The 13567-nt window shown below is 36.1% G+C and overlaps 1 protein-coding gene across 9 annotated transcripts in view; it reads right to left on the bottom strand.

Moving 5' to 3' along the window:
* The window catches only part of UBN2 (ubinuclein 2), a 51485-nt gene that overhangs the window by 20237 nt on the left and 17681 nt on the right, over window positions 1–13567 (bottom strand). For all 9 annotated transcript variants that reach the window (XM_033514564.1, XM_033514568.1, XM_033514569.1 and 6 more), the window contains 8 exons: window positions 12697–12834; window positions 11412–11524; window positions 9901–10399; window positions 6360–6430; window positions 5544–5673; window positions 4092–4210; window positions 3338–3451; window positions 1970–2113 (listed from right to left, as the gene is read on the bottom strand). In XM_033514564.1, coding sequence (XP_033370455.1) covers window positions 1970–2113; window positions 3338–3451; window positions 4092–4210; window positions 5544–5673; window positions 6360–6430; window positions 9901–10399; window positions 11412–11524; window positions 12697–12834 — 1328 coding nt within the window. The remainder of the gene's footprint in view (window positions 1–1969; window positions 2114–3337; window positions 3452–4091; window positions 4211–5543; window positions 5674–6359; window positions 6431–9900; window positions 10400–11411; window positions 11525–12696; window positions 12835–13567) is intronic.

Here is a 13567-nt window from a genome sequence, read left to right as displayed (position 1 = left end):
CAGAAGTCATAGACATGGTACAAAGAAAGGACAGAGCAGTATATGAAGTCACTTCCAACCTTAACAATCATCTGATTCTGTAATTTCCAGTTATGATCAATACCTTACACCTCTTGCTTCCTTATGGAGCTATGAGAAACATTAAATACAGTTAACTTTGGAAGTGCAAGATATTTTCCTTCTAAAATGAACACACAAAGTTCTGGTACTGTATACCAATTCTGATTAGTAAGAATTCCTTGAAAAAAAACATGGTCAGTAGATCAGTTTTAGCATTAAATACCTATTTATTTTTTTTTTCAAGTTCATATAGCTCCTTTTCACTTGAGGCCACATATAAAAATGAAAAATTATAAGCCTTCAGCATAATCCCTAACCCAGCATCCAACAAAATGAGCATTCAGAATAAGAATTATGTGCTGTATTAGGAATTACCACTGCCAGACTCCAGGAAATAAAAAGAAAAAAAAAAAAAAAAGAAAAACACTTTCTTTTCCTCTTTCCATGCATAACTGTTTGCCTACAAATTACAATACATCACTTCCTAAACAGAAAGCAGGAAAGTGCCCACCAGTAGATACAGGACAATTTGTAAATTATCATGATACTAAAACCATCCAGTTCGTAAATGAAGTCTTGCTGTTCAACAGGAAGCTATTATCTGTTACCTGTTCGGGTTTGTTTGGTCTGTTGGTCGTTTTCATTTGTTTTGGGGGGCATTTTGGTTTATTGTTTAGTTTTCATCTTTTGTCGTTGAAGCCAATTGTATGGATAGTTTAAAAGCTCATAGAAATGTCCAGCAGACTTAAATGGAAAGGAGAGAACCATATGTTTAATGGCTTCTCAATACAAAGTTTTAATATGCTTCACTTCTATGTAATCTTGACTCCCCTCACAATCTCTTGACTGTTTCTCCACTATCATCAGTGATCTTCCTATCTTCCATTCTTAAACCAAACTGCGAAACTCTGTCTCATCTAATTCAATAAAATCTTCGTAACAGACAATTCAGTCATTAATCTCACTCATTAGTGTACTTCCACAAAAAACTAAATCACTGAACAAAAATAAGTCAGCTGTATGCCAGGAAGTCTGAAGCTTCATTCATTCCTTATGTTACTATTTAACCAGCTATTTCTACACTGACAGTTCTAAGAAATATCTCAGTAAAGTTATTTTTACAGCTTGATACAGATTTGACTAAACTAAACTCAAGGTATTCTTGAACAAGTTGATTAGTTGTATCATTTAGCTTTTACAATCAGGTTGAGGTTTGATTAAATTATCTTTTGCACTGAGTACTACAGAAAGAAAGAACTCAGGCCAAACCATACTCGCTTCTCTTTCACTCCAAACCCTTAGAAATCTCTGCCAAACCTGTATTTCACAATGGTTTACTACTGCTCCCATTGTATTTCTCCCTCTTTTTTTGTCTGGTTGTTTCTTCCTATGTCCATAACAAGCAAGTATAGAAACTGGTACATTTTTAAATGCTGTAAAACAGAGGATCCCAACTGCAAACAAGAAACAGAGAGCAGAATCCTTAACTCTGTTGTCAACACTGCCATCAAAATTCTGTGTGAGCAGTCTGATAAAGCAATGTTCCAACATACAGGCAAAACTGATTTCTAGATCAGTATCACTTCCTATAAAAGGAACTTTTCCATACAAAACTTTCCAAGCTGTTACCCTCCCACCTTGTACTTCTCAAGTGAAACATTCAGCCTCTAGGAGATGATAAAAGCAAGCAACTCTCCAAGGAAAACAGTAGGGTTTCACACACTCAGGCTTACAAACAAGACAGAAAATTAATTTTAGAGAAACATTTGTTCTTCCAAAATATTCCAGCTTCACAAGCATACTCCTAATTTCCAGCCAATATCAACAGTACATGGTTGAGTCAAATGTAAGACAATAAATATGAACCAAATAACACCAAAGTGAATAATACATAAAGCAGGTATCTTACCTTGCCTGCATCCAGCCTTTAGGCCAAAGTGGTTTCACTTCTGTTTCCATGAAGGTTTTGAGGTAATCTTCAGCAGACTGACTTCTATTTGGCTCTAGCTCGTAACATCCCAGCTTGATCTTAACAAGATTACATAACAGAGACCTGCAAAAAGAAACAAATATATTGAAAGACACAATCCTTTCAAAAGCTCAATATAAAAAAGATAAGAAATTGAAGGTGCTGTCTACTTATAGCTGGAAGAAGTTCTCGGTTCCAACTGTGTTTTTTGGAAGTTAGTACTGCTCAAAGTATTGCTACTACAAACTGGTCTGGTCTACCATTGTCACTTCTCCGTTTCCAAAACACTCTATTGGCTCTTGTTTTCATCCTACCATCATTTTGCAATTTTTTTTTTACATTTTCTTTGTGTTTTTCTCATAGTTGGAACATTTCCTCTCACTGCTCACAGTGACCTCTCATTTGTCTGAAAGGAAGTGAAATTCGTTCTACACTGAGTACTTCAACAGAGGGTTCTTTCTTACACGGATTTTATCTTTTGTTCTTAAAAATATAAAAGTGCACATAGTAAAGTAACATCAGCCTTCCAGAGCCTCTTCAATGAAAAAAGCAACAGATTTAAATATCTCTCCCCTCCAGGTCAGTCCAAGCTATATTGCTTGTACATATTTCATGAAGTTTTCTTCCCTGTTGTCTTCACATACTAAATAGACTCACTGAGAGAAGTCCACCAGCCCCTTTAAAAGATATAGATTAGATAGATTAGATAGATAAAAATAGTAGTCATCTCAGTTTTCAGAAAAATCTGTTCTAGGAAACCAAACTCTAGTTTCAGGTAAGAATCTGTGCTGCTCTTGAGAGACATCAAAGAATTTGTGTTCAGAGGGAAGAGAAGGGGTTAAAATTATTGCATTTTTCTAGCTGCTGGACTGGGAGGCTTGCCAAATCAATACCACCAATCCTGATGGCCTGTCCTCCTGTGGCAGAAATCTCTAGTGCCCATTGGTTTTTGTAACATATTCCTAGAAAGGTGGGAAGCAGTTCTAATACTGCTTACACACCTGTTCTTTGCCTAAAGAAGCTCAAAGTCCTGGAGTCAGAAAATACTTGTGTATTTGGATAAATCAGAAAAACAAGCAGTGAAACTTGAAAGGATTGGACACGGGATTTTCCTTTCAAGTTAAATAAGGTGTTTCACCATTACAGAATTCCAGTTTGCCTATTCAACACCAACACTCTTCAAAACTTCTCCAAGGTGTAATTCTGGGCAAAATTATTTATTCAATAGTATCATGTAATAACATTCTCTTGGAGATCCCTTTATAACTTCAGTCAAAATTCTTCATGGAAAAGGTAGCTTTGTCTTACCTCACTGTGTCATCCCAGTGAAACTTCTTTCTGGGTCCAACAACCCTCTTTCCCGGTTTCTCATCATCATCTTCCTCTGATCCATTTTTCTCTCGTTCATCTTCCGCTTGCAACCTACAGTTGGAACAATTATTTTCTTTAGAGCTATACTACACAGACAAAATATTTCATTGAAAAAGGAGTGTCATTCTAGGTGTTAGGGGGAAAAATAAACCACAGAAGACCTGTTTTCAGATTTTTGCTATACTTCCTTACAGGATAAACAGTTTAATCTCCCTCTCCCCACTATTATGTGGTTCTCAGACAAGTGAAAATGACACACTGTACAGATGCTTTCACTGAGGCCCCTATGAACTTCAAGCAGTGCCTCTAATGGGAAGTGGCAGGATACTTAACGAGCTATTAATACCCTTAGAAGTCTAAAATTAGTTAACTACGATTGAAACAATTACAATGAACAAGGACAAAATATATAAATAACCTCAACATACCATCCTCCTCCACTAATTCCTCATTCTAGGAATCAACCAGTAATCCTTCAGATGTTTTTTTTTGTTTTTTCAAAACCTATCTCAGATAATGATTTCTCTCTGGTGTCAGACAATAACACACAAAATAAAGTATTTTGTACAATTCAAAAAAGACACCCTTAAACTGGAGCAGAGCAATCTTCTGAGCTAAGGAAGTAAACAACATGGATACAAACTTCCAGCTGGGTTCTAAATAGGCATGCACAGTCTCCAGAATAACCTACTTGGCATTCTTGGCTTGATTGCGGGCCTGACAGTCCTCTTGATACTTGCATAACTGTTCAGGCATGACGTTACTGACAGCCAGTTTCAGCTTCTGCAATGGTTCTCTCAAGCGGTCGTCCTGTGAAAAGAGGAGCACCAAAATAAGCCTATTAGATGGAAAGTAAAGATCTTTTCAGATAGTTTCATGAACATTTCTGGATCACTCCCAAGGTAACATTCCCAATACTATTTATGGACTGAAAGAGATATATTCCACATGGCACTTGAATCCCGTTAGGTGCAACACCATTATATAAATGCACGTATGTCTCACCTAAGTCTTGAGACTAGAAACAACAAAAGATAGTCACAAATAAATGTGTCATGAATATCCCAGAACATTACAGCATGATCTCTTTAAATAAAGTTTTTAAACTAAAATAGGGAAGGGGAAAAAACTTAAGGGGGAAAAAGTGAGATAAATTGACCAATCGATATCTCAACATTTGCAAATAAGTATCCTATTAATCACATCTCCAAAAACCCTAAAAACATCCCAGGTAATGAACAAAATATGAATATGTATTATATTATCAAAATATTAAATTGTTATTAAATGCAGTTTATGTACCTGAAGGGTAAGGACTATGTATTTAGAATTGTCTCCAAATACTAAGAACTTCAAATATTAAGGTAATATACCATACACTTCACTACATGTTTTAAATTCACTTTCTACATTTTCTGACTTTACATTATTAGTTTTAATTGCTTATTGAAAAGAACTAGCATATTTTATGCTTATCTGCTTAGAAATATAATTTAAATCTGTTTGCCTTATTATCAAGTACCAAGATCTCTGCACTCATCTTCAGATCCTCTCTAAGATTTAGTCCTGGATTTCATCTAAAGAATTTGGTACTTCAGATCACAGATAACTTTTCTATTCAACAGATAAAAAGAATCTTTAAAAGAAAAGTAACTGAAAATGACATACAAATAATTTTGTAAGACCTAGTAACAAAAGGAAATTTTGAACAAATAATACAGGCTGGGTCATCTATTATCCATCTAGCTTTCCTTTTTTCTTGACACAAAAGTGAATACAAATGTATGTTTTTTTAGCCTATCATAACCATTATTTCTAACTCTGCTGCTTTGATAGCTACCCTCTGACTATAGTAATATTCAGTATTCAGCAGAAACACTCCTTCATAGCCTGTATCCAGCTTTCAAGATGAACGCACTTTACTCTTGAATAAAGACTCTGAAATACTTAAAGGATTTGTTCCTAACGCAGTTACAATGTCAGGCACATGCAAAGAACCTTTTAAACTTATCTAGCAACTGACACAAAATATTTTGCTTGATTTGAGGCTGTATGGCTACTGCTCTGCTCTGCTGCATTCAGTCCTCCTTGCTGTCACATAATTGACTCTTGCTGGAGCTGCTCTCCCCCATTCATTGATTACCTGGACATTGAGGTGTAACTTCTTCAGGCGCTTTATCAGCGTGTCCTTATTGCACGGCACGAAAGCCTCCAGGTGTGAGTACACTCCATTGCGGATGGCAGGATTCACCTCCTGTAACTGTAGCTCAATGCTGACAAACAAACAGGAGATGCTCAGTCAGAGACACACTCCAAGGTAAAGATGACATCTGAACAAAAACCTAAGGAAACTTTGGAAGCATAGCACATTCTAGCTAGGCAGACTAAAAACAGTTGCTTGGGACTTTTTCAGATAAGCTTTTTTATAAAACGAAGAAGTCCTAATCAATGGCAAGAAACCATTCATGTATGCACTTGTCCAGCAATGTTGAACACTCATTCAAATTTAGTTTACACATATCACTGCAAATCAAAAGTAATATGATTTGACTATTATAGTTTTCTAGAGATTACGTTTGTTTCTTAGCATATGAACACATATTAAACCCTTAATTGAAGATTACAGAAAAAATAGTCTGGCATTTGCCCTAATGAAAACTGAAGGTGTTTTGAGTTACAAAAGTGGGAGACAGGAGCAAATAACAGCAATTTTGTTGAATTTTACACATGAAGTCAAGGACCAGGGCACTACAAAACATTTTACACTGGATAAAGACAGACAGGAATGACAGGAATTGTATGCATAAATAAATCTCTTTAGCTAATAACTAGCTTAGACTGATCTACCTTCATTGACTTTTAAGGGCTTTGTTGGAACAACCTCAATAATACTTCCTCTTCTGTACTTTTCCTTTCACCCCCTTTCCAAAAAGGGAAGGTTCTACAGATAAGCACTTACTCCAGAAGAATATTATTCATGTCTTGTGTGAAAAACTTCTTCCTGCCTTCTTCATCAAACATCTTGGCAGCCTGGAAATACAATAAAATAAAAAAAAAAAGCATCCAAGTTCATAAAGTATTTTGAACCAACAATTTTTGTATCTTCACTTTTACAGCCCTATCATATTCTTCTTTCCCAGATAACATTAATTGGAAAAGAATAAAGAAAATTGAGCTATTCTCAGCTGTTTAGAAAAAAACTGAGGACTGTTATTGTTATACTCAAATATATACACTAGGGCAGACAATCATTCTGTTTAGGATCTGCCTGGATCGCAGATGTTAACTTCTTTTGAATTACCATTAAGAAAATGGTAGATCCTTTATCACCTCACCACCACTAACATCCTACTACGACTGTTTTAAAAAGAGAAGCGTTGTTTGACAGGTCAAGAAGGCAAGAGCATTAACTAACACATTTCTATTCCATCTTTTTCTACCTGTTATGTGCCTCATCCAGTTACATCTTCCCAGCTTTCTCAGAGCCCTCTCAAACCTTCACTGCAATTTCTACAAGGATTTATGTATGCTAGAGGAATACCTCATCTCCCTTTCCTGCTGCTGTCCAGAATTCTTGCCGTCTTTAGAATGCATCTCTAATATTTTTATTTGGTCTCTTCCTGAATCTGGTTGTGGGGGAAGGGAAGATAGCCTTATTTATATACATATTTCCTTTTATCAGAAGTTTTTACTGATCTCAAAGGAATTCCCATGCAGAATCCCTTGATCTTTGTTCTTATCACCTAGATCCTCTTATTTTTTTCACAAGGAATGACAGCTTATAAGACAAAGCCAATTCCCTATGTCATTCTACAAAAATCAGTAAGAATCTTTCTCGAGTGTACATCTACCCTGCAGAATTTTAGAAATTGAGAAAAATGAGCCCCACTTTGAGAGGCCTACTGTCACCTTACAAGTTGGCATGGAACCAGACAGCAATATCTAGAGGAGCTAGAAAATTATATACATGCAGAAAAGTAGGCGTGTGGTATCATTATAGTGACTGACAAACATTAGAGGCAGCCAACACGCTATGAGGCTGAATATTCAAATAATTAAGAAGCATTAATTATGTCTATAGAACCACAGAACGGTGACTTGCAACAACATAGCTAAAAACTACAAGTAAGTGCAAGTGTTAACATGAATAAATTAATTTATTATTATTAAATACTTACTGTTCTTGCTTTTTGTAACTGACACATTTAAATTTGAAAGAAAAATATTTTCTAAAACTTGTGAACTCTACACTGCACAGGAAAACAGTGTGACACTCTGTCAAAGCTGTAAAGGTAGCCCATTGTCTGAATGCTTTATGACTTCAGTCATGAACACTGATACTGGAGTTTAAGTTCCTGCAAGGAGTACATTCCACTCATTGTTTTCTACCACAAATTCAGCTCCTGAGGGGATGGTACTATCTGTTTAAGAATACTGAAGCATTTGCCCTGCTAAAAAAATTAGAAAGGTTATAGATGCTTGCAAGTGATAGAGTACCAAAAAGACAAGTCAGAAAGTCTTAAATCCAATACCTTTATGCCTAATTAACACAGGGATTAGAATCATCATCTGGTTTACAGAAAACAGAAGGAAAAAGCTTTGACATTTTGGTCCCAGGTAGACCTTGAAAGGCAATTCCAGCATTATACTATTATGCTGGACAGCATTGCTGGCTTTTAAGGAGAGCAACACTGGCACATTCAAAAACTTCATCGCTATTACTAACTATGGTTGGGTTTTATTTCCAGAGTGATTATCTTGACAGTGACCTCCAAAATAGAAAAAAATCCTTTTATTTACTTTCCTGCTTGTTACAATATTGCCTTCTGTCATGGTAGCTCAGAATAACCCACTCGGGGAACTAGAACACATAAATCTACCAAAGGAAGTCAGGAAGCTTTTAGTGCCTTTAGTCAGTGGCTTTCTAGTCTTATTATTTTTTAAATCTTGATATATTATACTCCAGCCATAGAGCATAGACTACTTCTTACAGCTTTATAAACTTTCCTTTGTGCTAAAGAGCTCTAAAGCTGTGAGAGTCTGGTAAATATTTGACAAGACTCATTTCTTTTTAGTGCTTTTTAGAAGATGTCTGATTGTAATTTTCAGGAGGTGTGCAAGTTGCAATCTTTAAGTAAACATACAGACTAGTTGCTCCCCAAGTATAAACTTAAACTTGTTCTGCTCAGCCAGGAATCTTTCAGAAGATTCCTGTCAAAAATGTAAGACAGAATGGAACCCAGCTGGTCTAGTGGAAGGTATCCCTGCCCAGAGCAGGGGTATTGGAGTGGATGATCTCAAAAGGCCCTTCCAACCCAAACCATTTTATGATTCTATAAGGAGTTATGTTTTCCAAGAGCCACTCAATCAATGGTGCCTCCCAACCTGTTTGAGATTGTTATATAGAGAAGCAACATGATTTAACTTGGGGTAAGTCACTAAAACTTCCTGACTTTTGGCCTAATTAAATTCTGCACTTTTGCTAGAAGCTTCTTATTGATTCATAGCAAAAATAACCTGCATAGTGAGAGGTAGACAGAGAAGCTCCTTCACTTTAGTAAATACTAATTCCTTGGCCGTATTTAGCTTGGTATGCTTAAAACTAAATAAGAAAACTAGAAGACATTTCTATGCAGGTAAGAGCAAAGCAAGCAAGCCCTGCAATTGTTTAAATTATTTTCTCTTTGTCCAAAAAAGACAGTAACTTGAACTGGTTTTTCAAAACTTACTATGAGTAAAGAAAAGCTGCACTTTATTCTAAATAAGTAAAAGCTTTAATATCATAATCTGAACAAGCAACAAATTTATTCTCAACTTAGGAAAACATCCACAACTGAAACAAGGAGTATGTAATACCTTAATAGCTTTGATCCCTTTCAGTAACTTACTGGAATATTCATAACTTGTTCATTTTACATCTTTCATTCCATTTTTGCAAAGTTCAGATTCCATTCTAACCTTACAGAAGAAAAAGTTCAGTTTTGTGGCTGGCTGGTTTGTTTTTTGTAGTTGGGCGGTGATTTCTGGTTTTGGTGGCTTTTTGGTTGTGGGTTTTTTTTCCCTCCAGCACTGGCAAATTAAAGCCAAAAAACCAATACAGGAATTTGTAAGCTGCAGTCATATTTCAGGTTATCTCCTCCAAAGTAAGAAAACACTCATTCCATTTTATCAAATAATAATTCATGTTAAAGGAACACCAGTATTTCCATTATGGAGAAAAACCCATAAATAAATGAACATTACAAGTTATTGTACACAGAAGATTTAGAAAACCCTGTTTCCACTGTGCAACAAACACTGCTTGAATAATCGACCTGCATCATCTCTGCCTGTTTTAATCTGATTATGAACACGGCCATGTGTTTAACATGTGTAAACATCAATTCTTCATTTCTAAAGTTTCAGTCAGCAATCCAAGGATGACACTCAAGGTCCTAATTGTTCTTCCTTGTTCTCTCAGATTCTTGAATGCAATCCCCTACCAGTGAATTCATACTTACTGTTCGAAGGTCTCCAATGCGCTTTTCAAGTAGCATAGGCAGACCTTCTGGGAGGGCAGGCACCTGCTTGGGTGTCATGACCTGAGAGGTGTAGGTTGCCTGAGTGACATTTCCATTTTCTCCTGACAGCTCAGAGACCGGGCTGCCATCAGAAGTGCCATCAAGCAACTTATCAAAGTCAATGTCTCCCAGCATCTCCAGGGCACTTTCAGTTTCTTGCAGGAGCTCAGGTTCATTTGTGCTACCAAAAATGGAGAGGACAGGATCATTGATCCTAAGATTCAAGTCAGAGATATCATTTCCTGCACTGAGAGAGGAGGAAGGAATTTTACTAGGGGTAGAGGTTGCAACAGTCACTGGAGGTTTTGGACTAGGTTCCTTCTTCCTCATGGCTTCCTTCTCCTTTTGAAATTTACGGATCATGGCAGCCAGAGAGAGCGAGTCTTTATACAGTTTCTTTTTCTTCTTCTCAGACTTGTGTGAATTTAAGGCCATTACTCTGTAGAGGAAAAAAATCTTTAAATAGCATTTGACTTTTGAGGCCTCAGTAACCTTTAACAACAAAACTGAAAGTTTAGTACAATTAAAAATTATCAGGGGGAAGAAGCAAGTACTTCCTGCTTCCATCTTCAGACCATTTCACCAATTACTATAAACCTACTAAACACGATGACAGGTTCTCCCACTGATTTGTTACATTTTATACACATTAAGGCAAACATTATTGTATTTTGACTTCTCAATTTAATTATGGACTAGTTGGCACAAGTGTTAAAACTCAGGGCAGATTTATGATACTAAAATCTTGCCTCTCAAGACTGCTGAATGGTGGCAGGTTGACTGTACAGCATATACGTTAAAAAATTCTTTTCATTGCTAAGAATTTTTAAATGGAGGCTCAAAATCTATATTCTACTTAAACTGAGAATTTTCCACCAATTTGTCACCATGATGAAAAATGAGGTCAATAAATTTTCAATATTCAGTGTGAATATTTACAATAAGACAGCTTCCAACCACTCAACAGAAGTTTTCTAGAAGCCAATTAAAAACCCCACCACCTTAATACTTCTATGCTAGCGTCAGAATTCAGGAAAGCACAAAGTCAGTAAGAAGTACATAGAAGACTAATTAAACTGTATTTGCAGCTTTACAGAAGAGAAACAAAGAGACAGGAGGAAGATTATTTTTCATTAGAAGATGTAATTCCTAGAGCTAGCTTAGATGTTTGGGCAGGACAATGACGCTTTATGCAATTCATAAGGCTCAAAAATTTACTTCTGATTTCTTTCCTTATTATTCCTTGGTCAAAATTTCAGGGGCCAAAAAAAAAAATTAGCCCGCAGGACTGAGTCATACAAAAACCCCAAAATTCTGAAACAAAATCTAAGCTATTAATTACAGTTTAAAAGTACAATATTCAAAAGTGCTGTAATCTTGCTATGGCACAAGATCGTGAAGCCAAACCTCAGATATAATTCAAGGGTTCCAATAAAGAAAAAGAAACCTACCCCAACTGCTTAGGAACTTTCATCTTCCGAGGCTTCTTCTCCTTTTCTGTCCCTTCATCTTTTCGCTTGCGTTTCTTCATTCCACGATCTTCACTTTCTTTTAACTTTGCTATCTAGAAAAGAGATCAAATAAAGGACAATGATTCTTCCACCCTAAAGGACTTCTACAGAAAGAAGCATTCAATTTTGTTTACCCTTTCCAATTGAGAGCCAGGAAAAACACTTCCATGTGTGTCAAGACAAATGGTAGGATGGATTCCTAGTAGCAATTGCAGTTACTGACAAATGTTAATCATTTTTAAACAGTTATGAAATTTAGAGTTTTCAGTAAGATAAGTACTCTAAGGTACATACAGACTGCTGCCCAGCCAGTATGGCCAACTGCTACCTTGGAAGACACCATTTCCCCACCTCCCTCAGCTACCACAGTTTCATTGCTGACTATGAAGCTGCACAGTATGGAACATCTTTGCTGGTCAATACAGACCACATGCCTCCCCCTCCCTTGTCGATCCTTAGATTACCTGAGGGAGCAGGGCAGGGAAAAAGAAAGCCTTCAGACTGTGCAAGCATTAGCCAGCAACAGGCAAAATTCTGGTGCAGTTATCAACACCACTTTAGTCACAAATTAAAAGCACAGCATCATACAAGCTGCTAGAAATAGTTAACTGTATCCCAGTCAGAGCCAATACAAGAACCTTAAAATTTAAGAGTTATAGAGCAGGAAAGGACACCAGGAAGCACTAAGTTCTCAGAACCAGCATACAACTTGTAAATGTCATATTGCAATTATGTTTGCATTGACTAACTTGTCAAAGTTTATAGAACATCATGCTGTTTGGAAAGATTCTATATATAATTTTAATATAGCTGTTCTTATCAACTGAGTTAACTTTGTCAGGTGTTTTGGTTTAAGTACTATTCTCAATATTAGGAACAATTTCAAATCATGCAAACTTTGTGCAAAATCATTAAGAGCAGTGTTGATGAATTTAAGATCTCATCTATAATAAAATTCTTACAAAATTACAGAATAATCTGTCAGTTCAAGATGGGTGGACACAACTTGTTAAGCTGTCTAAAGACATGCTTAGTCTTACAAGACCGGACAGCCTGTGGACATCCTGAGTTAGTTACTGAATGCTAGTACACGAGCCACAAAACATAAAATGCAGTAAAACAGTACCATGCATCATTCTGCTTTTGTACTCTTCATTTGAGCCATTCTAAGCATATCAAATATTTCCAATGTCCACCTAGCTTCTACTTCTGTATAATCACTCACTTTAGGCGGCCTATGTTTTTTGTCTTCTGCAAAGTCTTCATCTTCTGATTCAGATGCCTGGCGAAACTGCAGTGTACCAGTGTTGATATAAAACCCTCCATATTTGGTTGTCAGGGATGCAGGAACCAATTCATCATACTGGGCAGGAAAAGGAAGATGAACTTATCAGTATTTCTTAATAAACTAAACATGTAGTTCATTTACCAGCTCTTATACATAAAAATATATATTCCAATTCACAGCACAGCTTGCTATAATAGAAACAGGATAGCAATGCTATGGAAAATTTACTGGCTGAAGCAGAGAACATTAATATTACAGAGTATCCTTTCAACTCCCAAAACAATGACTTTTCTGTACAAAAAGGCATGATTACAGCAATAAAAGTACTGCTTTCTGAAGGTAACTCACCACAGTGCCCTGCTCAAAATCTTACTTCTTTTAAAAAGTCCTCTGAAATTTTCTTCTGTTAAAAACGCTATCTCAGACACGACAAACTTAACCACAGTATGTTACCTGACTTCCAGTTTTAGGTGCTTAATACAACATTGCATGTTAAATATTACAATGCCAGGACTTTTTTCATTTGAAGGCTAACATTCTCCCTCTGTTCAAACAATTTTAAAATCACAAAATGTTTCAAGCTCTATCAATAATTTATTTTGAAAAGTACTTAGTATTTATGAAGAAATTTCCAAGTTTATAATTATAAAGTTGAATCTCAAAAATATTGAAATCCAAAGACATGTAGAAAAGACAGTCAATAATCAGTATAGTGGATGACAATATTAATTCTATTATTACATGCAAATAACCTCCATGCCATGTAAAAGATACTGAAGATAAAATTGTTTAACAACTGAAAAGTCTA

The sequence above is a fragment of the Parus major genome, chromosome 1A (assembly GCF_001522545.3).
Source record: "Parus major isolate Abel chromosome 1A, Parus_major1.1, whole genome shotgun sequence".
Lineage (NCBI taxonomy): Eukaryota > Metazoa > Chordata > Aves > Passeriformes > Paridae > Parus > Parus major.
Note: the sequence above shows the minus strand (reverse complement) of the source record. Positions and strands in the feature narration are given on the sequence as shown.